Genomic DNA, 26883 nt, shown 5'->3' on the forward strand with positions numbered 1-26883 from the left:
ATTAATTACAAGAATTGGATAAATTTGAGAGGAGTGGGAAAACATTTGTATTGGTCAACAAATAAGTGCCTTTACATCCTGATAAAGAGGTTGGGGAATGACTCTATTGGTAGTATTTCTTGAGGTTTGCTACGTTCCAGAGCCGAGGTATTGCTTTGCCATTCAGATCCTCTAAGTAGTAAGCTCCATTTCCAACTACGGCTGTGATATTGTAGGGACCTTCCCAGTTCGGCCCAAGTTTGCCCTCACCAGGCAGCTGTTTGTGATCCATGACTTTCCTCAAAACCAATTCTCCTGATATAAATTGCCTTGGGAAAACTTTCTGGTTAAAACTTCTGATGAGATGCTGTTGATACGTTTCAAGTCTGATCAGCACTGCCTCTCTTCGACCCTCTGCCATATCCAGTGCTTGCGCGATAGCTTCCTCATTACTGGAGCTTTCAAATAATTCAGACCGAAGGGTTGGGAGACCTACTTCGAGTGGGATGATGGCCTCCATTCCATAGGTCAAAGAGTAAGGTGTTTCTCCTGTGGGGCGTCGTGCTGTAGTTCGGTAGGCCCATAATACGTGTGATAACTCCTCGACCCATTTGCCTTTGGCATGTTCAAGCCGTTTTTTCACTCCGTTGATGATAGTTTTGTTCGACGCTTCTGCCTGACCATTGCTCTGCGGGTACCTTGGAGAAGAGTTCCTATACTCGATTCTGAGGTCGGCACAAATTTTCCTGAAGATCTTACCATCGAACTGCGTTCCGTTGTCTGCAATCAGTATCCGCGGAATGCCGAAACGTACTACCACATTTCTCAAAACAAACCGCTTTGTGTCTGCCTCTTTGATGTTTGCCAGTGCCTCAACTTCAACCCACTTGGTGAAATAAACGGTCGCAGCAATGGAGAATCGCCTATGCCCAGTGCCTCGCACCAATGGTCCAACAATATCCAGGCCCCATTGCGCGAAGGGCCATGGGCTGGTGAGTGGAGTGAGGGTTTTGGCTGGTTGATGAATGAGTGGAGCAAACCTCTGACATTTGTCGCACATTTGCACGTACTGCTGTGCATCTTGCTGCATTCGTGGCCACCAGTACCCGTGAGTTAGGGCTCGGTGCGCCAGTGACCTTCCGCCAACGTGGCATCCACAAATCCCATCGTGAATTTCGTAGAGAACATTCTCGACGAGATTTGGATGCATACATAGGAGGCAGGGGCCATGCTAGGAACGTCTGTAAAGCTTCCCAGACGGTGAGATCCAGAATCGAGCTGATTTATGCCTGATCTTGTTGGCTTCCTTTCTGTCTTTGGGGAGTTTACCAGATTTCAAAAAGACCAATATTGGATCCATCCAGCTCGACTCTAAGTTGTTGCAGAGGACTGGAGATGCAATACTTGGTTTTGGTACGAACTCAACCCAAACTCTTCTGGCATCCTTTGTGTCCACTGATGAGCCTAGGCATGCCAGAGCATCTGCGTGGCTATTTTTGTCCTGATTGATTCGTTCCACCCGTATGGATTGAAATTTTCTGAGTAGGTCTCTAGCCTTGCCTGCATACATAGCCATTCTTTCATCTCGAGTTTCATAGACCCCGGAAAGATGGTTTACCACTAGTTGTGAGTCACTGAAAACAAGAAGCTGTTCTGCACTGAAGTGTTCGGCACTACGCAAGCCAGCCAATAATGCTTCGTACTCGGCCTCGTTGTTTGAAGCCTTCCAGCCTAGCCTGAGTGCCTGTTCCCAGATAAACCCTTTTGGAGAAATAAGAATTACTCCTGCCCCCGAGCCTCGGTTATTGGACGAACCATCGACGTAGAGTTGCCAGATGTTTCCAATAAAGAGTTTCCATGCTTCCGAAGCGCTGGGTTTTCCTTGTTCGGTGGCGCATGGCACCTGTGCCGAACTCGCGGTTCGGTACTCTGGGTGGGAGTAAATTCTGCAACAAAATCCGCTAAGACCTGGGCCTTGATTGCTGTTCTAGGTTGATACCGAATGTCAAACTCACCAAGTTCTACAGCCCGCTTTGCTGTTCGGGCAAAGAAATCAGCTTGGCTGAATACAGATCTGAAGGGGAATTCAGTGAGGACGTTAATGGTATGCCCCTGGAAGTAATGTTGCAACTTTCTTGAGGCGATAAGCAGCGCGTAAGCTAACTTTTCCAGTGGTAGATACCGTGTCTCGGCATCTAGTAAAGTCTTGCTAACATAATATACTGGTTTCTGTTCCTTGTCAACTTCTCGAATTAATACTGCGCTCACAGCGTGATCTGAGACTGCTAGATAGAGGTACAACTCCTCTCCCGGTTCTGGTGTGGATAGCAGAGGGGGTGTACTGAGGTATCTCTTGAGACTCTGCAGTGCTTCGGTACATTCGCCATTCCATTCAAATGCTGCCTTTTTCCTCAAGAGCTGGAAGAAGGGCTTCATCCGATCTGAGGATTTGCTGATAAACCGATTCAGTGCGGCCGCCATTCTGGCTAGTTTCTACAGTTCCTTAGACTTTGTTGGCACTTCGAGATCCTGTATTGCCCTGATTTGATCCGAATTCGCTTCAATTCCTCTGTGAGTGACCATGTATCCCAAGAACTTCCCTGTTCCTACCTCGAAGGCACATTTCGAGGCATTGAGGCGAAGCTGGTGGTTTTTCAGGATGCCAAAAACTTCTCCTAAGTCGGTAAGGTGGTTTGCAGCGAACTTACTTTTTACTACCATATCATCTATATAGGCTTCCATGGTTTTCCCCAGTTGGTCTTTGAACATCCGAGTGATCATTCGCTGGTAGGTTGCCCCGGCGTTCTCGAGGCCGAACGACATTACTCTATAGCAGTAAATCCCTCTCGGGGTGATAAACGCTGTCTTTTCTTGATCCGGACCGAACAGTGATATTTGATGGTAACCGCTATAAACGTCCAGAAAGCTCATGCGCTCATGTCCTGCTGTTGAGTCTACTAGCTGATCAATGTGAGGCAGCGGAAAACTATTTTTAGGGCAGGCTTTGTTCAAGCAAGTGAAATCGACACAAACTCTCCATTTTCCGTTCTTCTTCTTGACTATAACTGTGTTAGACAGCCACTGCGGGTACTGAACTTCTCTGATTGCTCCTAAGGCCAGGAGTTTTTCGACTTCGGCAATTACTGCTTCGGTGTGCTCAACTGAGGATCTCCGACTTTTCTGTACGATGGGTCGAGCTGAAGGATTGATGTTGAGCTTGTGGCAAGAAAATTCTGGGTCCAACCCTAGAGTATCATATGCTGACCACGCAAATACCTCAATATTTTCCCTCAGCAATTCCAGCAACTGAAGTTTCTCATTAGCGCCTAGCGAGGTACCGATAAGGAAGTACTTTTCCGGGTCGTCCTCTCTCACCAAGACTTTCTCCAAATCCTCGACCATCTTTTCCTTTGGAGTTCCCCCCACATCTTCCAAGACTGGTTGTCCGGCCACTTCTACCATCTGTATCCGATTGCAGAGCTGCTTTGCCTTTAATGCTGCCATGAAGTAATGTTTGGACGCAACTTGATCCCCAGAGATTTGCTCTACTCCGTGTTCCGTTGGGAAATGGATGAGCTGGTGATAGGTTGAAGGGACTGCTTCCATTCGGTGAATCCACAGGCGGCCAAGTATGGCGTTATAAGGGGAAGGTGTGTTAATAACCAAGAATCCTATCTGGTGGGTTTTTGTCTCCGCTACGACTGGCAATACTATTCTGCCGAGCGGCCATTCCTGCTGTGAATTGAAACCGACCAGCGGGGCTGCCGCTGGGGTGAGATGTTGCTCGGAGAGGCCGAGCTTTCTGAACAAATCATAATATAGTACGTCTGCTGCACTGCCCTGATCTACTAGGACTCGTTTCACATCAAATCGTTTCCCAATCCCAACAGTTATAATCAATGCATTAGTATGTGGGTGTTGTATGCCTTCTAAATCTTTGCTAGTAAATGAAACAGTGCACATGGGGGATTTAGGCACGGTACGCACCTTTTTCGATGTCGGCTCCACTGACATAATTTGCTGAATTTGCGCAGCCTTAGCGATCTCCATCTTTAGTGCCTCCTCAGATTTCTGAGCCGCTGTTCCATGGATCACATTTATTATCATCCGGGGTGGATGCTCAATATTCGCTTCTGGAGGTGGGTTCCCCAGCTCGGCCACTTCCTTACCCTGATCAATATATTCCCTTACGTGCCCAGCTGCCACCAGGTCCTCCAAATGTTGCTTCAGTGCCCTACAGTTTTGAGTCATGTCCCCTATCTTGGTGGTAGGTGCACCTGAGCTTCTGATTGCGCCGAGCTGGATCTCCCAACATTTTCGGCGGCCAAACAAAGAAGGGTTCTCTCTTGATCTTTTCCCGGATTCAATAGATTGGCTCTTTGAACACAGTCACAACGGCTTCGTGGGATCTGGACTTATCTACCTCATTCACTGCAATCCCTCGGTGTTCTCCTCGATCCGTTTTCTTCTTCTGTCGGGCTGCTTGTTCTGCTGACACTACCTCAATGGGGATCTGATCGTCTTCGAGACGAGCATACTGCTCAATCCAGGCGCGCAAGTCTTTCAAAGCTGTGGCCGGGCGCGTGGTAAGTGATTGTCTCAGCTTACTTTCCGGGAGCAGACCATGTTTGATGGACATGACGGCCATTTGCTCGCTGCACACATTTTCTTCCAGATCGTTATACTCTTCCCAGTATCTTCTAGCATAACTGCGCAGCGTTTCCTCTTGCTCATTCCTGAGGCCGAATAGTGCATCCGGCTCTTTTGGGATCTTAGTATTGGAGACGAACTTGGCCAGGAACTCTTCGGAGAGCTGCTTCCAACCATGAATTGATCCAGCAGGGAGTCGATCGAACCATCGGAGTCCGGTTTCTCCCAAGCTGAATGGGAAGACTTTGCACATCAGTGCCTCATCTCTGCTCTAGAGGGACATCATCTGTCTAAAATGGCTAATATGTGTCAGAGGGTCCGACTTCCCATCGTAGGAAGTGAACTTTGGTGGAGTGAACTTCTTTGGAGGTCTCATGGTCTCAATCTCTGGAGAGAATGTCGAAGAGACGAGTCAGTCCAGCGCTCGATGCTCTCTTTGGTGAACGGTACGGTCCAGATGATCCCGATGTTGCTCGTTCTGCCTATTGCCAATCAGCAAGTGCGAAGGTCCTGAGGAGGGTATTCAGTTTGTTGACTACCCGTCTTCTGCCTCTTGGCCCTCCTCCGGCGTGACCCACGGGTGTGGCTACTTGCCGCTTCGCTTTGTGTTGGGATTGGTTGGCTTCGTTGCCCGGAGTCATTCCTGGGGAATTTCTTCACTGGCAATTCTCTAGACGAGCTCCTTCGTTGCAAACGAGAGGGCTCTGCTTCCGTCTTCTTTTCCGTTGGATCACCTAACACCTTCTTAAGTTGGGCTTTCAATTCCTGTATCTCCATTCCCATGGAATCTATAATTCGATCTCTATAATCCTTTTCCAGAGGAAATGATGAGAAGAACCTCCGGCGAAAGGCAATCGATGCTCGACAGATTCGGGGGTTCGATTGTTTTTTCCAGTTTGCTCCTGCAGAACTGTCGGGAGTGCCAAACCTTTGTCCTTCGTCTTCTCCGTCTGAGGAGTATGTGATGAAGGCGGAACGTCCTCAATCCCCATTGCCGGAACTGAATGCAGAGCTCAGAGGCGAAAATGATCCACGTTCACCGCACCAATTGTGCGTACTGGATTCTGCACTAGATGAAAGTGGATCGAGGCTCCGCGCTCAGTTGGACTATCTAGGGACTGGGGTTCCTGCCACGAGAAGCACCGTTAGAGCTGCCCGGCCGGGGTTGGCCGGATAACCCCTCCGGTGTGGGAATTAGCGATCGGAGAAGGAGTGTATATAGGGTTTTTCTGTATGTTAGTGTGGTTCAGATTTTTAATAGTTCCCCCCTCTTCAATGTGAAGTTCATGTTGTATATATAGTGTTCCTTACTTGCTTCTCAAGGTGAGTTCATGGAGTGTAAAGGCTACCAGGTGTCCTTTTTGCATTGCTCCAGGTAGGGGACCACTTGGTAGTTGCCATTGATTGCATATTCTCATTGTAGGCATGTTGATAACAAACCACATTCCTTTGGCTCAACGACTTCCGTGATTCTAGGTATGGGGGACCAGCTGAGGTGGCAACCTGCACATGCTTGCGCTCACAGCTCCTACGTTTCCTTGTGAGGTTTCTCCAGCTCGGTACCAATGTACTTCAGTTCGGTACTGGTGTGCCTCACCTCGGCCTTTTTCAGGATCATTCATGGAGAGGGGTTGGACCATTATCTGTTTGGCCCATAAATTCCATTCCGCGGCTCGGCCCAGACCAGCACTACGGCTGGGCTAGCCTTTCCGCTACGGGCTGGGCCCAAGTGCTGGAGGACTTGGGCGGACTGTTGATCATGAAGTTGGGCTCAACTGGTCTGTCCATATACTCATCTGACCCCCTTGGATTTGGGCTTTGTCAGATTGGGCCGGTCCAAGGCTTGGACCTGCTCCATTTTGCATTTAGCCCCTTCAACCACCATTCATGGACTCAATCATGTGATGGTGTGACTGAGTCAAACCGTTATAAAAATATTGCACAAATCTCCATGTCTCAAAACCATGGTGGGGACACCTTAAAATAATGTCTTTAAATCTTTCCCAACTCTCATAAAATTTCTCATGTTCTTCCCGATAAAATCAGAAATTTCTCTTCTTAATGCATTAGTTTTGGACATTGAAAAAAATTTAGAAACAAATTTCGTGACAGGAAGCTCCTGTGTAAGGATCTTCCTTCTCTAACCCATAAAAAGTAGGAAGGAGTTGGATTATGTGTGGTTTTAGCTCGATTGCATTCGTTGCTGGCAGCACTATGCAAGGAGGATTCATGGTTATGGGTGAAAATAAATCCCTAAGAGCTTTGGGCTCTTTAGTATTTTCAGTAATTTCTCCCATGTCTGACAATTTATTGTGTGACTATTTGTTTTCTTAACCTTCTTTTAAATGTTCTTTCGATTTCAGGATCAAAAGGCACTAGTTCTAAATTTTGCGAACAATTAAGCACACACTAAACACTTGATTAAAAAAATTATTATTATTTTTTTTGTTATTTATTTATTTTTTAAATTTTAAATTTTAAATTTTTTTACGTTTTTTTAATTTATATTTAATTTTATTATTATTATTATTTTAAATCCTATATTCTCAAGGTTAAAAATGAAATTAAATCAAATAAATAAATAAAAATAATAATACTAATAAATGTCAGTCAATCCTTCAAGAATTCTTAAAAATAGAAATATCCTAAACTTACGGCACGTTGGGTTTGAATATAAACAATATGTGAATTAATTTATTATTATTATGCTTCTTGTACCCTAGACTTATTTATTATTTCAATAGACAAGGCTTAAGCGGCGGAGTGGGTGCTGCGGCAAGTTGGTCTCAACTGCTTCTTCGTTTCTTTTCTTTTCTTTTTTTTTTAAAAAAAAAAAAAATTAATTAATTAATTACTTATTTATATAAAGCTCCTAACTATAACTAGTAGAAAGGTAAAATTAATTCAAATTCAAATTTTTATTTTTTATTTTTTTATACAAGTTCTCGACGTCAGCGCCAAAAACTTGTTGTATAGAAGTATAGTGTTACGAATGCGAGATCGAACACACAGGAACTTGTGATTTATGCAAAAACTAATTAATCTGAATTTAATTTAACCCTAACCTAGTTAACAAATTTATGATTTGGTCAAAATTAATTCTAAATATTTACTGAATAAATAATTAAATCCAAAACAAATTGATAGGAAAAAGCGAAAGTAATCAAAATAATGAGGCTACGGTTTAAGAATCCACACTCATTAATTTATATCAACATATATTCATGATCATTAATTTTTATCCAATTACTCACGATAATCTTAGAAATCAATCTTGTTATCACAAAAGATAAACAATTCAAGTATTGTAAAGAAATTTTAAAGTATGTTCTTCGCTTTAATATATAAAATTAAAAACAAATCACATTAAATATCCAATTTTAATTCTAAAAATATAAACCAAGCATTCAATTGATTAAGACAATCCTAAATCATGAGAAAAACATGATTGAACTCATATTCAGAATCTGTACCTTTATCAACTGATTTGAAGAAAGAACAATTTAATCATTAAATATCATATAGAAAAATCAAATATCAAATGAATTATTAAATATTTTATCAAATTTCTTATATAGATGTAGGACTCACACAAATTATATGTGTATAAATCTCACACCCATATGAAAGGTTTAGTAAAATATTTGATAATTTATTTAGAATCTATGGCGTTTTCCATTTCACTCCGATCACACCGATCGTTATGCAAGAAAGAATGGTACACCACTCTATTATACCCCTTACACAAAATACCACCTCGATAATTAAACTTAAAATAAAAAATAGGATTAATAAGACAAATGATCCCCAATGTCAGCGTTTCGTTATATTTTAGTCCTTAATTTTTTAATTTTTCACTTTGGTCCGTCAAGTATACGATCTATTACACTTTTGTCCCTAATAGCAACACCATTCAAAATTAATAATGGGAGGAGGGGTATTTTTAATTTTTTTTTTTAAAATGTAACAAAATTACAAGATTGGGAAAGAAAATGCAAGTACAAAATTTAGAGACTAAAATGAAACAAATTTCACTTTTTAGAACCAAAATATTATAAACATGCATATTTTTTAGACCATGTATATATTTGATCATTTTAGAAAATACTCGTTCTCCTATTATTGATTTTGATCAGCACTGACATCAGGAATTAAAGTGTAACAGATCACATATTTTGGCAATCAAAGTGGAACAATTAAAACATTGAAGACTAAATGTAACAGAACGTATACTTTTGGGACCAAAGTGGTAGGGGTGTTCAAAAAATCAGTGGAACCGGTGAACCGATTCAATCCGATCTAAACCGTTGATTTGGTCCTCTCTTTTTTTTTTATTCTAGTTCCGGTTCCAAAAATAGTGGAACCGTTCGAAACGGTCCGGTTCGCGATTTTAAGACTTCGATTACGATTCTGAACCGAACTAAACCGTGATACTTTTATTTATTATTTTTTAATATTTTTATATATAAAAGAAGGGTGTAGAAGTAGTTAGCAAAATTTAAATGGTAAACTTGACTATGGAATTAATAAGTTTCAACCAACTCAACTATGTTAATTATTGTTAGTATTTTTATTATTATAAAATATATAATATATATTCCGTTATATTAATTTTTAGAACTGAACCGAACTAAATCGGTTTTTATGATTCGGTTTTAGTCCGGTTACATAACCTCAATAATCCGGTTATGATTTTAATTTTTTTGGAATCATAAGAACTGGTTCGGTTCTTAGTTATTCAAAAACTGGACCAATTCGATTTGTAAACACCCCTACAAAGTGGAACAATTAAGAGATTGAAGATTAAAATGTAACTGAACGTATGTAACACGTCCGCGAGGGACCCCGCTACAGTTCGGACTCGATTTGTGTCACGGTTCTAAATCTGAACCAAAGAGTCCAAATCCGGCAAATCGTTTTGAGAAACAGATTTTGAAAAGAAGTGCCAAACATGGACTGCTTTGCCAGATACAGAGTCGCCACCTAAATATTTTTTATGGGGGAATTTAGGAAACCCTGACTCGGTGCCAAAGGCCACATGTCCGTCATCACCAAAGTTGCCTTGGCTCGGGAGCTAGGGTACGATTGGGGAAGGTTAGCTATGAGCACCCCCTCTCGCCCGATCCGAAGATCGGCTTTTATTAACCGTGATATCCGTTTTTGAAAACGTTAGGGCAATTATATCACATAAGCAGCTAGTCTCATGGTAATCATGCTATCATGGCAACACTCACACGCATGCAAGGATGCTAAAGCATAAATACTTACATCATACTCCGTGCCAAAATAAGGAACTCGTTAGCAATTAATGCATGATCCAAGTCCATGTTTAAATGCCTAATGCAACGCATACGGAATGTCACTAGAGTAGGCTCGGCTAGTCTATGAATGACATGTGAAAATGCACAGGTAGCATGTATTCAAGTTAGATTTGAAATACTAATACTGTTAGCATGATGCGCCGAGCCCGGTGCATGCAATACTGATGAATGATGCACGCATGCATAGCATAAGGTATGCTAAATTAAACATGACCTATTACTAACCATCAAAAGCAGGTAAGTAAAAGGGAGAAAGAAGTGGGGGTTGGAAAACATGCACACACTCACCCACACTTATTACAGATTCACCCTCGCTCGGAGGGACCAAAAGAATAATACAATTCGAATAATGAATTAACTATCCTAGCTAATTAATTATTACAGACCAACTAAATTAATTAAACAAATTAATTAATTTAAGAAAGCAAGAAAAAGGGCCTTAGGAAGAGGGCTCAATGCATGCGTGCTCGGGTCTTGCTCGGAAGTCCAGTGCCATGCACAAGCCGCCTCTGTTTTCCCTGCTCTGCTTCTCTGAAGACTGCCAAAGTCTCAGGATGTGCTCACTGGATGTTGGGGAATGCCACCGGTTGGAGGGAATCATCATTGGCTGTGATTTGGTGGCGATCGGCCAAAAATGAATCCATCGGCCACCGAGGGATTGCCGGTCGGCACTCTGTGCAGTCGATCGGCAAAAAGTTCCTGCAGAATCTGTTTGACAGCAGCAGAGGATAGAGCTTTGCATGGCAATGTAATTCAAGCAATGTATGCACCAACCATATCCCTTATCATGTTTATGACTTAAAGGGACATGGTCCTTGGTTCTCGGACCATCAATCACGCATTTCAATGCGTGATGGCCCCAGAGACCAAGTTATGCATGTTTCATTTCAAATATAATGCAATGCACATAGGCAAACAAATTGAACTCAACCTCTATCACAAGCAATTCAAGAGGTTAAGCATGCATGCCAATGCGATGCAATCCTAAGCATGTGAGCCTAAGTGTGCAATGCGGGCATGCAAGCAAATGATGATGCTAGGCACACAACCTAAGGAATCAATCATGCAAGGCATGGAATGACAAGCATTCAACATGTAATATGGGCATGCAAGCAGGCAAGGCATGTGACAACATGTTAGACAACTTAACCAAGATAAATGCATGCCAAATGTGAAGCCACCTAAACGTGCAACATGTTAATAGACTAAGTACCTAAACATACAAACATGTATAGCATGCAACAACATGCCAAAGGGATGGTCTTAAACTAATTTGGACAGCTCTCTACTAGGTCCAAAACAGTGGCCATCAACCAAGGAAATAAGGCCAAATGCACATGCAAGCATACATGACAACATGGACCAACATTTAAGCACATAAAGGTAACTTTTAAGCGTACTTTAAAAGAGGCATAGCATGGACAATTAACATGCAAATGAATCTCTAAAAATCATGCTATAGGAGGTGCCAAACCAACTAAACAAAGCAAGCATATCATGCAACCAAGCCCAACGCCTAAGGCTCACCAAAGAGGCATTGGACTACACTTATCCAGACCAAACATGGCATGATTTAAGCAACTAAAATTAGGGTTTTAGCATGTCAAAATGAACCCCAAAAACCACTTAGATAACATCTAAATGACTTACACGGAAGCATGCACAAATGCACTTTCAAGGAGCATGAAACACAAACTCTTGAAACATCAAAGAGCCATGAAATGCAAGTATACAAGCATGCTAAGTGGACTAAAATGACATGGAAAATAGTCCCAACTCACTAAATCAAAGCAAGTAATGCATGCTATACACTCACATACTTGAAGCCTACAAGCTAAAATGCAAAGGGGCTATGCAATGCATGCTAAAGTCGACCCAAACAACCAAGGACAGACCTTAAACATGGAAAAATAAGCATGAAAGCTTCACAAAGCTAGGCCTAAAGCATGCTTGAACAAGGGTTAAAACCTAGATGCATGTTAAGGCAACAAAATGGCATTACAAGGCATGTATGGTAAGCAAGCATGGTGTACCAAAACCAACTTAAAACAATGCTATTTCATGGAAAAATAAGCATAAATAACAGCTAAGGCATGGTCAACAAGAGCCTAAGCTAGGTGCTCCCTCAAGAGGCAAAAAAGGTCATTTTCAAGGACAACAAGGAGAGGGGGCGGCCCTCTCCTTCTTGGGACCTCAAGGCACCATCCTCACCTCTGAAATCCCTCAATATTTCAGTGGTGAGGAGGCCCAAACACCAAGGTCTTGGAGCTCACCCAAAATGGCACAAAATGGAGCCTTACAAGGCTTAAGGGGGGTCAAACAACCCCAAAGCTTGAAACAACCTTAAACAACTATTTAGAGGGCCTAAAAAAAAAACTTTTTTATGTTATACACAAAGCTCAAATATAGATGCAAGATAGGTAAAAGTAGTGTGCAAAAATGGGGGATAAAAGGGAAAAGTGATTACCCTTGTAGACCTTCTTCAACAATGGAGCTCCAGTAGCTTCTTGAGGTTGAAATCATCTCCAAGAACTCCAAGAACACTCCTTTGGCCCTCAATAACCAAGAAAAGGTGTAATGGTGGGTGTTTGTGTGCAAAAGTAGGACCAAACACACACTAAACTAACAAGAGAGGGAAATATAGAGATGGAATAGATACAAATTCCTAACCCTAATATCAAAGCTCTCTAAAAATGTTGTCTAACCCTAAATCAAAGAGAGGAGACTCTCTCTTATAAAGCTCTCTCTTGTAAAGCTTGTCAAATAAGCTTGTCAAGAGAGAGATCCCTCCATACACGTGTATGGAGGGGAGAAAAGGTGGGTGCCAGCTATCACAGCTGGCACAAAATATCTACTAAAAGTAGATGAACAGTGATCAGCTATTCAAAATTGCCATTTTGGCAAAATAAATGTCCGACCGGCAATAAAGAGTGCCGACCGGCAATATACATTGCCGATGGCATAAAATCACTGGCCGGTGGCCTCAAGCCATGGCCGGTGATGTGTGGGGATGCCTCACAAGGCATTCCCTGCCCCTCCAAGGCAAATCACAAGTGTTTGGTGAAAAACCAGACACAACACGGTCGAGTCGAGAGATCCTGAGGCAAGGCACGCAACCGAGACCTCCGGGAACTCAAGACGAACACAAACAAGGGTAATCACCAAGTGTTCCAATGGTGACGTCCAAGTCTCGAGGACAGTCAAAAATGGGGTGTCTACAACGTATACTTTGAATATCAAAATAGAGCAATTAAGAGATTGAAGATTAAAGTATAACAAAACGTATATTTTGATAACCACTAATAATTAACCCAAAAAATAAGGTTGAGATGGAATCCAAAGGGAATATTCCCACAATAAAAAAGCAATATACCCAAGGGGGCATTAGTGGCTGTACAACGAGCAGTGCTAGCAGCTCTAATGCCAGTTTTAATGAGCTGGTATGGAGGGGAAAAAAAAAAAAAAGACACATCTATTACATCAGCAGTGGATGGAATCATCCACTGCCAACTCATTAGTGATGGCTTTAGAGCTCACTATTTAAAGCTCTAAACCATTTTTCGTTGTACAACTTGTACTAAAAGTAAAATACAATATGATATCTAAGGTGGAAAATCTTTCAATGAGACAGTCCTATCGTCCATTTGTGTTGACAAGTCGTACAATAAAAAGAAATATTTTTTAGAGAATCGTTACATATGAGCCACATATAAAAAAAGCTAAATCGGTGAATGAAATTACATATAACAATGATCACCATCGTCTTCGAACACGAAAAGTTCTCATATGCGTCATTGGACATGTTTGACTTAGTGATTATGATAAATTACCCTTTTTCATAACTAAGGAATTTACTAAACTACCCAAAATTTACGAAACTACCCAAAATTTTTGACACCTCCATTAATGCCTCAACAAACCAAGCCACCATCAACTTCCTAATCATAGCCATCAAAGCTGAGCAAGTTAGCATAGATAATAATCCCAAATACAAAAGAAACAAGAACTACCCAAGTCCAGTGGGCCCGTTCAAGTTGACTCTACAAGGTCAGTGATTCAGCCCAAGGTCAATCAGTGTTAGTGTCGCTTAGTACACCAGTCAGAAGAAGGCCTTGCAACGATTTAGATGGAGCTCCAAAATTAGATTTGGGCGGCCCAAGAGCCAAGAACCTGCAATGCAATGCAGAAAGCAATTGGAGTACTGTGCGGCCAGAGCATCAGCAGTATCCATGGAGAAACCAATGATTCAAGTCGAGCACAAGTATCTATAAGCTTATTTTTACAGAAAATCATCTCTTTTTTATCTGCAGCACCTTCTTCCCACTCATTGACAGAAAAGGAATACTTCGATATCAAGAATTTTAATTGACAACCTTGGTCAAATGAAAATTGACAATCTCAATAGTCTCGTCACCTTTTCGATCCGCAGGGTTGACTCTTGCGGTTTCCATGGATACCTACAGGCTTGGGCAGGCCTGAATAATTTTTTTTGTTTTTTTTTTCTATCAAAATTTTATTATTTTACACTAAAAAAGACATTAGGCTTTGGTCTAGACTTCAAAATGATGGCCCAGGCCCAAGGTCTTGGGCTGGGCTTTGGCCCAAGCCTAAATGGGCCAGGCCCACCTTAGTCTGCCTACAGACCGCGGGTTATTTTTACACTCCTAGTCATTATTAGCTGCAAATTTGACTTTTTTGAGGCTCTAAAGATGTATGGCATAAAGAATGATTGGACTTCTCTAGCTCTCATGCTTGTAGATGGGGACACGTGGTCTATTATGCACAACTGGGCTTTACCAACCAAGTCCTTCATGGAGTTCGTAATGTTTTCTAGGTTTGAAAATTTGCATAATTGGTTACCTCTATGGGAATGCTTATTATGATTTTCTAACTCAACAGGGATTTAAGAGTTCATTGACTTTGTGAAATTGTTGGTATGGGTGTGATGTCATTTGCAGAATGTTTGTAGATGCATTGGGTGCACAATTCTATGAAAATCACCATCAAAGTGGTCATTGTTATCTGAGTTTATCCAAGGTGAATTTCTTCTACTTAAACAAATACATTTGTGTTCTTGCAAAATTGTTATGATCTTACCACCCTTTCAAGTTAGTTTGCAATGAAGTTTATTTTATAGGAATTGGAATAATGGTATATTATCCAGCAGGACAAGCATTGTTACTCTCAGGTGCTTGAGCTACTCATAAATGTGTGGGCATACCATAGCTTAAGGAGCATAGTATATGTGAATCTAGAGACTGGAATAATGCAAGAACAACACAAGTTGAAGAACCGGAGGGGTCAAATGTGGGTCAAATGGTTCTCATATGCCACCCTTAAGAGCATGGATGAGGACCTGGCTGAGGAGTTTGATTCTGAACACCCTATGAGACGATGGTTGTGGCCGTCAATGGGTGAGGTCTTTTGGCAAGGAGTGTTTGTGTCACGACCCAAACCCCCCCTCCCCCCCCCCTAAAAGTTTAGGTTATGACCGACCTGCATTCAGGCCTCAAAGACAAAATTTCAAAACTATTTATTCAAACACGGGGCCTTAAGCGGAACCAAATAAATAGCAGAACGTCCATTGAGCAGTGCTTACATGCCAGGATCATTAAACAACATATGCAAATGGTTCACATACACAGTTTTTATATACAAGTATAAATCATGTACGCTAGCAATCCAAAAATTACATATCCATAAATGTCTAAGCAACAAGCTTCAAAAGACTTAACGAATGTGGACTCAATTCCAAAAAATAAAAGGCTTCACTTTTAAGGCTTAAGAAAACCGGTCCATCCAAAAGTTTCCTGAGGCTGACCTATGGCTACCCTCCAAGCTGATCACCTACATAAACATATATAAAAATGGAGTGAGCAAGGCTCAGTGAATAATAATAATGTAAAAAGGTTTGGGTGAGTAGGCATATGTCTTGGAGAATATTTATTTAACGTATGCATGTCCCCTTCGTCACATTCCAAAAAGGCCTTGGGCCCACATAAGACGGAACGGCCTAGGGCCCAACATGATGCACAACGGCCTCAGGCCCAACATAATACATAACGGCCTCGGCCCAACATATCAACAGCTGTTCTGGACTTTATAAGGTAGATGGAACATCGGCATGTCTCTATCTCCCTTGGCCTTAGAGCTATTAATCATAAAAATTCATATCATGGTAGGGTAGATGGAATATCGACATGTCTCCACCTCCCTCGGCCTTAAGGCCACCATATATAACGGAAACAGAACGACCTTAGGTCCATTTCATATGCCATTGCTTATATTTGTACCATTGCTCAATCGTTTCCAATCACTTGTAATTTGTTTAACGTCTACCACTCATAAGCAAAAATGCATGAATCATAGCACCATTTATCCCAAATTTGCCATTCACAATCATAATGCATAAACCATAGCATAATTTATCTTGAACATGTCAAGCACAATCAAGGTACATAATTCATAATAAAAAATACATAAATAAATATGTCGTTACACTATTATTACTCACAGTGGTTTAGTCGAGCGACGGTCGCTTCCCGCAAGTGACCTACACATGGCACATACACAAATGGATAAGCCACACATTTTTTTTTCTTAAAGCCACACATTCTTTTCTTAACTTCCATTCCTTAATCATTTTTCTGTTTCGTTCAATTCTTATTTTGCTCTAAGCTTTTCGGAGGGATTAAATACACATATTACCAGATTTAGAGGATAAAAAAGGGTAACAGAGACTGATAAGATTCTTCCCCAATTCCCGCACGTGTGGAAGTCCTTCACCGCACATGTGGAGAGATGTCCCGCACGTACGGCCTCACATGTGCTTTTATTTCAGAATGCCGAAGTTGCTTCCCTTGTTTTCCGTACGTGCGACTGTGAGCCTCGCACGTGCGAGCCCCGCACGTGCGGCCATGGGCCTCGCATGTGCGGTCCTGGGCCTTGTTTGAGCAGTTTGAAAATTCATCAAAATCAAGCTGTTCAAATGCATTTCTAAGCTCAATTCAAGCAACTTCACTTCAACAACATGACGTATGATCAAAACAAACATGAAACCTAAACTGAAGTGGATCATAACTCATTTTAATTTCTCATATATAGCTCTAATTTCCACATTTCCTCATCTTTTCATGATAGATATCTACAAACATATATACAAATATATACATATATATGCAAGAGTTCAAAACATGCCAAAAACTAAAGATAAAAAGGCAATGACCTGCAATGTAACTCAAGACAATTCAAAACACAAGAATCAACCTTTAAATTAGCCAAATCCAAAGATTACATCTTCAATTTCATGAAATTGGTTAAGTTGAGATCATAACGCAAAACCCTAACTCATATACATGTAAGAAACTTCATTTTAAGACTTGATTCCAAGCAACTGAAGAAATATTGAGAGTATTTGCGTTGATTAACACTTACCTTGAGCCAATCTTAAGGTTACTCTTCCAATCTCCAAACTTAAATTGAATTGTCTTCTTTTCTCTCTTTTCTCTTCTTCTTCTTCTTTCTCTCTCTCTCTCTCTCTCTCTCTCTCTCTCTCTCTCCACGGTTTTGTCTCTTAAAAAGCTAAAGATGAGCTCAACTATATAACAAGTCATATGTACTATATAGGCCAACCAAACATAACTTAACGAATTAGATGATATAAATTTTCAATTAAACTGCCCGAATGGCTCTAAAAATTCCCATTAGCATATTTATGTACTCAATTTCGGTTTTTGAACTCATTGAAGTTGTTAATTTTAGTTTCAAAGTGTTAAATCTAAGAGGTTTAGCCAAATAGAGCTAATTAATTCATTACGAATCAAATTTTTACAAAACTTCATATAATGTCCTAAAAATCATGCTAATTGTAGACACCCCATTTTGACTAGCCCTAAGACTTGGACATTTTCTTTTGAACACCCGTTGGTGAAATTGAAATATGCTACTTTATGAATATCTCAGTAGAAAAATAAAATTCTAGCTTTAATCCCAAACCTTACCCATGTGCAACCAACTAATTCTCCGTGCTACCCTCAACACACAAGCTCTCTCTCTCTTTGCCTTTGTTTTTATGGAGTGGGTGGTGATATGGTTTTTAAATAAAAAGCACGCACGCACATCCACACAAAGACATACACAGCAAGGGAGGAGTTCTCTCTCTCTCTCAGGGAATAATAAACACTTAATCTCTCTCTCTCTCTCTCTCTCTCTCTCTCTCTCTCTCTGTTACACAGTTGAGATTTCAAGATCAGCATGAAAGGAAAGGAGATTGTTGTACACATGTAGAGAATAATGGAAGCTAATTTATGTGACCTTAATCACTTGGACTCTGATGTCCTTTTGCCTCCTCGAAAGTGGCTTCTTGCCATATTAAAGAAACAGAATTTCGATGCCAATTTTCACCACCCTTCGGCTTCTAGTAGTTGCGTGTATTTGACACCCGTCTTAACAATTCGATGAGATCTCATTTGAAAAACCCTAATATTTCACCTGAGGAGATTATGGAGGCCTCGAGATTAGCTGCTGCAGCTGCAGTTAGGGTGGCGGAGGCTGTAAGAGCTGTGGCTGAAGAGAAAGCTGAGATAGCAGCAAAGGCAGTTGTTACAGCCAAGAGTGCTTTACAATTGGTTGAAACTATTTCTGAGGAGGCAACTAGCAAAGAAAGATACTTGAAGAAGAACAAGATGAAGAAGCATCTTCCTTGTAAGATGTTGAACAATAAACACAAACGTGTTGAGAATTGCAAGACTGATGAAGAGTTAGCCCGTATGCTGCATCAAGCCATGAATAGCTTCCGGAGAATTTCAAAGAACTCTTCAACTTCTGAATTGAAGAGTAAAAAATATAAAAAACTGAAAAAGGACACCATACTGTTGATGCTGGAGATTGAACAGAAGAGGAAAACGAAGAGTAAGAGCAAGAGGGCCAAACTCAATCACACCAGAAGTTCTTATTTTATTTTTATTTTTAATTTGAGTGTTTTGTGAGGCTTTATTTTATTTTATTATTCCCTTCTCTCTCTCCCTCGGATTTGTAATATTTAAAATGTTGTAATAATTCTCCATCCCTGCTTATTTCTATCCCATTCTTTAAACGCTTTCCCTAACTGTACATATGTATATATCTGACATGCCATGCATATCCATGCTTTGCATCCTTATTCATGCCTAGATCTGGCTAAATGTGCATCTTTGTGCTTGAATTGATTCTTACATGATTTTGTGCGCTATCGCATGTTTTGCAATGTTTCACATGTCATGTTTTAGAAGCCAGATCTTTAGAAGCATTCTTGTGTATGTATTGCATTAGGATTTTGTATATAAGATCATGCGTGTTTTTACTAACTTTGTTTTGTAGCTGTTCGCGGAACGTCGGTAAATATGTGAGTTTTTATACTTTAGCATCCCGCTTGTACATAATTTTCTTATTATGTTTAGCATCCTACCATGTGGCTATTTGCTTATGTGATACATCTTTATGAATGCCAGTGGATGAAGGCTTGTTGCTTGAATTAGAATGATTCAATGAATGTACGTTTAAACCCACTTTGTCAAATGGCAAATTCACAAGATTTAAGTTCACTTTGTTATGTGGCAAAATCAAACCATTTTCGAAAAACAAACATGAAATTGAATTATTCCAATTCAGGCAAACCAGTCTATACTTGTATGCTTCACATAATAAATTTTAGGATTTATTAAACAATCAGAACATGAAAATATAAGAAAATAAAATTCATATCATGGTTAGTAAAAGTCGATCTTTTGATCGGGTGAGTGGGGGTACTCAATTAATGACATTCCCCCTTCATACCCAAGGTTCCGAGCCAAGCAATCCTTGGTTACAACGAACAGTGGCTTGGGCACGAGTCACAGGTTTTCTAATTTTCCCAAAATAAATATTAGGTGGCGACTCTGAGATCTGATGACGCAGTTCATTTTTGACAAAATTGCAATAAAATAGCTTTTCAATGAATGTTGCCAAATCTAGACTCTCATCTATGTTTTACATTGCACTCGTGAGACTAGATCAAAGAGATTGAGGGTCCAAACTGTTTAACGCGCACGGGTACCCCCCAGGCATATTACAATAATCATAACTGTAAAATCAATTTCGGTTTATCGCGTCTCTAAGACTTTCAATTTCAGTCCAAATGTTGCAATTTCAACAGATTTTTGTGATAATCGACAGATACAATTGATATATATGTAATTCACACATTGAAACATGGAATTTCACATTAACCACATAAACACATATATAATCACACATATAATGAGGGAATTATAGCATATGAGAGGATCGGGTTATTACAGTTTGAGAAGGACATAAATCAAAAAATCTGAGAGAAATAGAAGAAAAGACAACAAAATAAGGAAAAAATTTTGAGGATGAGGAGACAGCATCGCCAAAAAACAATAGGAAAGTATGTGAAGCCTCCACTGAAGGAAGGGGATGATTCGAACTTGATTGAGGTTGTAGCCAGGCTTTTGAGATAACATTGTTCTAATGGGGTATTACTGATTTTTGAGGAAAGTAGTCTCTAATTTGATGGTTCAATTCTTTTTTTTGGAAATTTACCCCTTCATTTTTTCATTCTTGTCAAAAAGGATGCCTAGGTTTGTATTTTGTATGTGAGGGCTTTCGTGTATCAGTTGTTGCATCCTTCATGGCAATTAGTGCTTGAAATGTATAGGATGCTTTTTCACTTCTCTAGCTAAGACATTAGGAACAAGTAGAGGCAGATAACTTTGTATCTCATGAACATTGTTGTCTGCCACAGTAATTTTGTGGATAAATGATATGTTACTCAATTTTGTGGATAAATCATATCTTACCTTTTTTTTTTTGGATACATCAGAGGCTGTGTGAGAAAAAATTTGCCTATGATAAGACTCGAGCTCTTGACTTGTTAGTGAGATGTAATGGTTTTAGCCAATTGAACCACCTTCATGTAGTTAATGACATGTTACTTCATATGCTTGCTTTACAAAAGAATTATGTATCTCGAAAAAGTATTTTTGACATTCCACTCTCTTAGATGGATGTACAAAAGCCAAACACAAAACAACACTCTTTCTCTCTCTCAAGTGATAGGATATTAGAAACGAAACACAAAACTATGCCCAAGCACATTGGTCTTGCAGCCTATGACACATGAACCATATCGCATTGGTGGTACTATAGATATGCCTGCTTGCTTGCATTGATCATGCCTGTAAAGTTCAAAGGATGCAAAGAGAAGGTGACCAGAGACATTTGCAAACTGGAGTTAATCACAAACAAATTTAAGTCAAGGATGGTCACAGAGCATTTAATGGGTCTACCGACCCCTCGGGTCCGGCATCCTGTCCCAGAGCTGAACGAGGGACTACTGAGGGCTAACCTTGATCTTGTTGAAGAACTTCGAGAGACCACTGCTGTCCGGCTTGCTTCCTATCAACAAACAATGTGTAGACGTGCCCCGGGGGGCCTCATGCTACTACTGTTCGGACTCAAATTGTCACGGTTCTTAATCTGATCTCACGATGTACAATGTGAGACTGATAAATCACTAAAGAGTCCAAATCCGGCAAATCGTTTTGGAAAACTGATTTTTGTAAAGAAGTGCCAAACATGGACTGCTATGCCAGATACAGAGTCGCCACCTAAATATTTTATTTTGAGGGGAATTTAGGAAACCCTGAGTCGTGCCTAAGGCCACGTGTCCGTCATCACCAAAGTTGCCTCGCCTCAGGAACTTGGGTACGATTGGGGAAGGTCAGCTATGAGCACCCCCGCTCGCCCAATCAAAGATCGGCCACTACTAAACATGATATCTAGTTTTTGAAAACACATGTGTTCTTATTCTAGTTAATTAGCTAGAATTACTAGGTGATGCGCACAACACGCAAGTATAGACTAGATCGCCTAATTTAGAACAAAGCATTGCATATCCGTTTGTTTGGAAATGGTTCGAAGTTTGCTACTCGCAAGTAGGCTAAAATACGGATTTCAATGAATCATTTCAATTCAAGTAATCTAACCTTCACCCACAGGCATTCAGACAGTTATATCACATAAGCAATTAGCCTCATAGCAAGCATGCTGTCATGTTAACACTCACATACATGCAAGATGCTAAAGCAAAAAAGAAAAAAAAAACACTCATAGTGTACTCCGAGCCAAAACACAGAACTAGTTAGTAATCAATGCATGATCCAAGTCCATGTTAAGATGGCTAATGAAACACATAAAAAATGCAACTAGAAGAGGCTCGGCTAATCTAAGATGGCATGTGAGGTGCGACAATTCGATACATGTATTCAACTTGGAACTGAAATACAATGCAGTTAGTATGATGCGCCGAGCCTGGTGCATGCAATACAGATGGATGGATGCAAACATGCATAGCATAAGGATGCTAATTGAAATATGTCCTAGGACTAACCATTGAAAGCATGTAAGTAAAAGGGAGAAAGAAATGGGGGTTGGAAGACATGCATCACACACACGTACGCTTATTACATAATTGGGCCCTCTCGACGGAGAGACTGAAAGAATAATACAAATGAACTAATTAACTAACTAACAAACTAATTAATTAATTACACAACATTTAACTAATTAAGCTAAGGAAACAGTAAAACAGCCTCGGGAAGAGGGATGCATGCATGCTCCGACGGCTTCGCTCGAAAATCCATCGCCATGTCATATGTTGCCTCTGTTTGCACTGCTCTGTACCTTTGAAAACTGTGCCAACCTCTGTGACACTTCTGAACCACCTTCTGAGTGCTGTGGGAGGCCATCGGCCAGGGAGAAATGGTCATCGGCCATATGTGAGGCTCTCGGCCAACAATGTATAGCCGACCGGCACTGAAGATGGCCGACCGGCCATATCTTCCTGCAGAATGCTGTGTTACTGCAGCAGAGGACAGACAGAGCATGTCAATGCATTTGCAAGCAATGTGTGCACAACCACCCTCCCTATCATGTTATGAACTCAAGGGAGTATGGTTCTCGATCCTCGAACCATCAATCACGCATTCCAATGCATGATGGGCAAAGAAGTCAAGTGTGCAACTTCAATATCAAATGAAATGCACACAAAACACATAAGGGCCCCAACCCCTATCATGCTTGATCAAGAGGCAAGGGACGCATGTATGCAAGCAAGACTAACGCAACATAGGCATGTTAATGACAATGCCATACAAGGCTAATGGTAACAAGCATGCCAAACACAATGCAACTTAGACAAGCATGCAAAATGTGACATGGACATTCAAGCATGCAAGGCAAACATGTGACAACATGTAAAGGGACAAGATATGCAAACATACAAAGCTACTTAACAAAAGCATGCCAAATGCAATACCACTTGAACCTGCAACAACATGTTATGGACTAAGTATGCAACAAGGCACAATTGAACTAGCATGTTACAACATGTAATTTACCAAATATGCAACAAGCATGCGACAACAGGCAAGGCAAGCATGCAACAACATGCAGGAATGGACTTAAACCAAAATGGACAGTCCTCAAATAGGTCCAAATCAGTGGCCGATATGCAATGGAAATGAGGACAAATGCACATACAAACATGCATGTCAATTGGCCTAAAGACTAAGGCATAAAAGGCAACTTTTAAGCACACTTAAAAGGAATGAAAAGCATGCAAATGTGACAACATTACATGCTCTAAAATGATGCTAGGAGTGATGCCAAATCACAAAACAAGTCAAGCACGGCATGTTTAAGGCTTAAAGCCTAAGACTAGTCAAGGGACTTGGACCAAAGCTACCCAAAACAAGGAGCATATGGCGAGCATAACCCAAAACAGTCCTAAATCATGGCAAAGATGATCCTAAAACATGCAAGGAATGAAGCCCAAATCATGCTAGGACAAAGGACCAACGGCATGAAGAAAACATGGCCACAAAAGAGGTATTACACTACACCTATCAAAGCCAAACATGGCATGACTTAAGCAACCAAAAATAGAGTTATGGCATGTCAAAATGAGCCCAAAAACCCACTTAGATGGCATCCCAAATGCCTAAGCAAGGTTGTGAGAACCCGAATATAAAAATTAAGTAAATAATTAAATAATAATATTACAATCTCAAATATTTTGGTGGCGAATTCTAAGGTGCAAATTAAATATTATTGGAGGATCCTTTAATTAATTTTTAAACCTAAAATAAATTTATGGTGAAAGTCATTGATTTAGAAGCAAGATTTATTATTAAAAAAAAAATAGAGAAGAGGGTGTGACTTGAACTCTAGACCATAAAATTAATAAGTTAGGCTCTTACCATTTGAGTTGCATGTAACTTGTATATGTATTTTGTATATTTATCTATCTATTTGACCTAAGTGTGCCCACTACTAGTATAAAATAAAATAAACACAAACCCTAACTCTTGTTATAATTGTTTTCCACAACACTAGCAGCCCTAGCAGCCGTGGGTTTATGAAGGGAAGAGAGGGGTTTTTCAATCATCAAGATTATTGTTGTAGCCATGAAGGAGAGCTTTGGGTGTGTTGTGCTGTGTGGCCTCCTAGGTTTTCTTCTCTTCTTTCTTTGTTCTTCATCCTTATTCTGTAATTATTTTATTCATTCATGGAGAGGTTGTAGGTTTATGTATTTTGTAAATATATGTATACACTGTTAAGAAATCTGAGGAGCTAAATTTATGTGTAAAGAATGGGTGTAATTCTTAGTTCAAAAATTTTGCACACAATCACAAACTTTAAAAATCAAAAAACCATATCAAACGGATGAATTTCGAACTGAAATTTTTACAGTAGATTAATTACATATTGAATTGCATATCTGAATTTTTTCATAATTTTTGGGAGTCAAAATCCATATAAATTGAGGTATTCAAATCTGTCCAGGAAACCAGTCCGAAACAGTAAATTCGGGATTGTTGTTCTCTTTGGGTATAAATCCAAAAATTATCAAATTAGTGTCATTAGAACCAGTTACGAGTCTAGTTTCGTAAGTTTTTGGCCTTGCATTGATTGCTCGTGTATATTAAGAGAACCGTCAATTTCTTTAAAGTGCTGCAGAAAACAACCTGTTTGGATATAATAAATTGTAGATAATTATTTTGATAAGCAAATCAAGTGAAACCAATTGGGTTTGAAACTTAGGATATATTAGATCATATCTGGAGGTTATTGGAATTTTTCGAATAGCGTGGAGTGGGTTTTGTAATTTTCAAAGTTAGCGAATAGGTTGGGAAGGCTTGTTTGAAATTCTGTTTTATCTTAAAGTCACAATTAATTAAGTTTCGATTTGAACTCATCTCTTGGGTGATTTTAGACCGTGAAGAACATGAACTTATGTAATATTTAAAGAGTAACGGTGAGTTGGGTTGAGCCGTGTTAGTGCACTTTAGTTTGGGGTTACTTAGTTTATTATTCTTTAGTATTTTTAAATTAGTAGTGACGTATAGTTTTCATATTGGTTCAGGGCACTAGTTGGACTTTCATACTTTATTCGAGGATTATATTATTTCGTTTTCAGGTGAGTAGTTTCATGCTACATATTTTTATAAATGTTCCCCTACCCTGAACTGTTGAAAAATTAAATTGTTGTTTCATGATTAAACTATTTTGATGAATTATTATATTATCAATTGAATCAAATTATTTCTGAAACATGTGTGAACTTGGCATACTGTAAATTATTTGTTTTGGTCTCATGTTTATAATGATGAACTACCATATTTTGCGAAACTGATGTGTATTGATTATTGGGACCATGTGTGTATTTAGTCCAGGGAAATTATTCCACTGTGTGTGGTGACTCTGGCCACTAGGGAACAGATCCGGGTTGGGCCGTGATGACTCTAGTGCTCAACGATTGTAAGGAAAAGACCTTTAAAAATAACTAGGTGACCTTCAATCGGATCGTCTTTGAGAAAAGGCCCAGGTGCCACCCTGAGGATGACTCTTAGTTCGGTATTGGATCCAACGGGGCTTATAGCCGTGAGAACTGTGTGGCAGATTATTTGTTTTTATTGGTACCCAGAAAATTATTGGTGTTCATGTTATAATCTGTTTTAAGTGGAAAATGTTGTTTATCATGTTCTTGCGAGACATGAGTATTTTAAGTGTTGAACTGTGGAACCTTTTTTTTGAAACAGATTGTATTTACCAAACTGTATGCCAATCTAGTTTCTGTGATATATATCTTATTTTGGAATTGAACCCTGTTTTCAAAACTGTATTTACTATCCATGTTGCTACTCACTGAGCTATCAGTTGACTTAGTTGTTTACCATTTCCAGGTGTTAGAAGGACTTAGAGTCGACTCATGGCGTAGCGGGGACTCAATTGCATGGACCTCTAGGGCATTTATTTAATTTGTTTTAGGTTGCTTTGTCGAGTTTTGTGCATACATTGTGGTTGGGTTTTATTTAGAATTATTTTAATTTACGGGCGGTTTGTGTCCCATTTAGTATATATATATTTTTAGGAAGTTGGTTATGACTTGTTTTCACTTGTGGTATGCCACTGGATTGAGTGTTGATTTATTTATTTCTGAGCTATTATCACATTTATTCTTTTTGGTTTTTGGGTTCATGTTTAGGCTTATGTGTGCCTTGGGCTAAGTCCCTGTGGGCCACGGCCGGTCATGCCCGGATTTGGGGTGTGACAAAGGTGGCATACATGATGACACATTCATGAGGCATAACATACCAACTCTTTAAAGCATTAAAGAAACTACAAGTGCAAGCGTATGAACATACTATATGGACTGAAATAGCATAACAAGTGGTGCCAAACCACTGAAATGGTCGAAATAGTGCATGCTAATGACTTGAACACTCAAAGCTAACAAGCTAGATTACATGGTGGCTATACAAAATAATGTAAGCATGACCAAGAAAAGGCAAAACAGAGCTCTAGCATGGTAAAACAAAGCTAAAAGCTT

The 26883-nt window shown here is 40.0% G+C and overlaps 3 protein-coding genes and 1 non-coding gene across 4 annotated transcripts; 2 read left to right on the forward strand and 2 right to left on the reverse strand.

Moving 5' to 3' along the window:
- Nucleotides 1-1210: 1210 nt before the first annotated feature.
- On the reverse strand, nucleotides 1211-2460 carry LOC145816697 (uncharacterized). Its single transcript, XM_082912595.1, has 2 exons — nucleotides 1795-2460; nucleotides 1211-1723 (listed from the first exon to the last, which is right to left on the reverse strand). Exons 1-2 carry the CDS (start codon nucleotides 2458-2460, stop codon nucleotides 1211-1213), a joined length of 1179 nt encoding a protein of 392 aa, XP_082768721.1.
- A 12-nt stretch (nucleotides 2461-2472) lies between these two features.
- Nucleotides 2473-4230, reverse strand: LOC145816698 (uncharacterized). The gene has a single exon (XM_082912596.1). It carries the CDS (start codon nucleotides 4228-4230, stop codon nucleotides 2473-2475), a length of 1758 nt encoding a protein of 585 aa, XP_082768722.1.
- A 795-nt stretch (nucleotides 4231-5025) lies between these two features.
- On the forward strand, nucleotides 5026-20449 carry LOC145789030 (uncharacterized). Its single transcript, XM_082912597.1, is given in 6 exon segments — nucleotides 5026-5198; nucleotides 5449-5793; nucleotides 14629-14784; nucleotides 14909-14987; nucleotides 15118-15390; nucleotides 20267-20449. Coding segments are annotated over 6 exon segments (1209 nt in total).
- LOC114270126 (small nucleolar RNA R71) lies at nucleotides 6589-6694 on the forward strand. The gene has a single exon (XR_003631852.1). It is a non-coding gene; the product is annotated as a small nucleolar RNA R71 (small nucleolar RNA).
- Nucleotides 20450-26883: the final 6434 nt, after the last annotated feature.

This window comes from Camellia sinensis, unplaced genomic scaffold (genome assembly GCF_055761805.1).
Source record: "Camellia sinensis isolate YWXY unplaced genomic scaffold, ASM5576180v1 Unanchor4, whole genome shotgun sequence".
Classification (NCBI taxonomy): Eukaryota; Viridiplantae; Streptophyta; class Magnoliopsida; order Ericales; family Theaceae; genus Camellia; species Camellia sinensis.

Excerpts from the sequence above, each read along its gene's own strand:
- LOC145816697 (XM_082912595.1), bottom strand. The coding sequence starts at position 2,460 with ATGGCGGCCGCACTGAATCGGTTTATCAGCAAATCCTCAGATCGGATG. Across the intron at positions 1,724-1,794 it reads CTGGCAACTCTACGTCGATG|GCACTCAGGCTAGGCTGGAA; the intron begins GTTCGTCCAATA and ends ATCTGGGAACAG.
- LOC145816698 (XM_082912596.1), bottom strand. The coding sequence starts at position 4,230 with ATGACTCAAAACTGTAGGGCACTGAAGCAACATTTGGAGGACCTGGTG.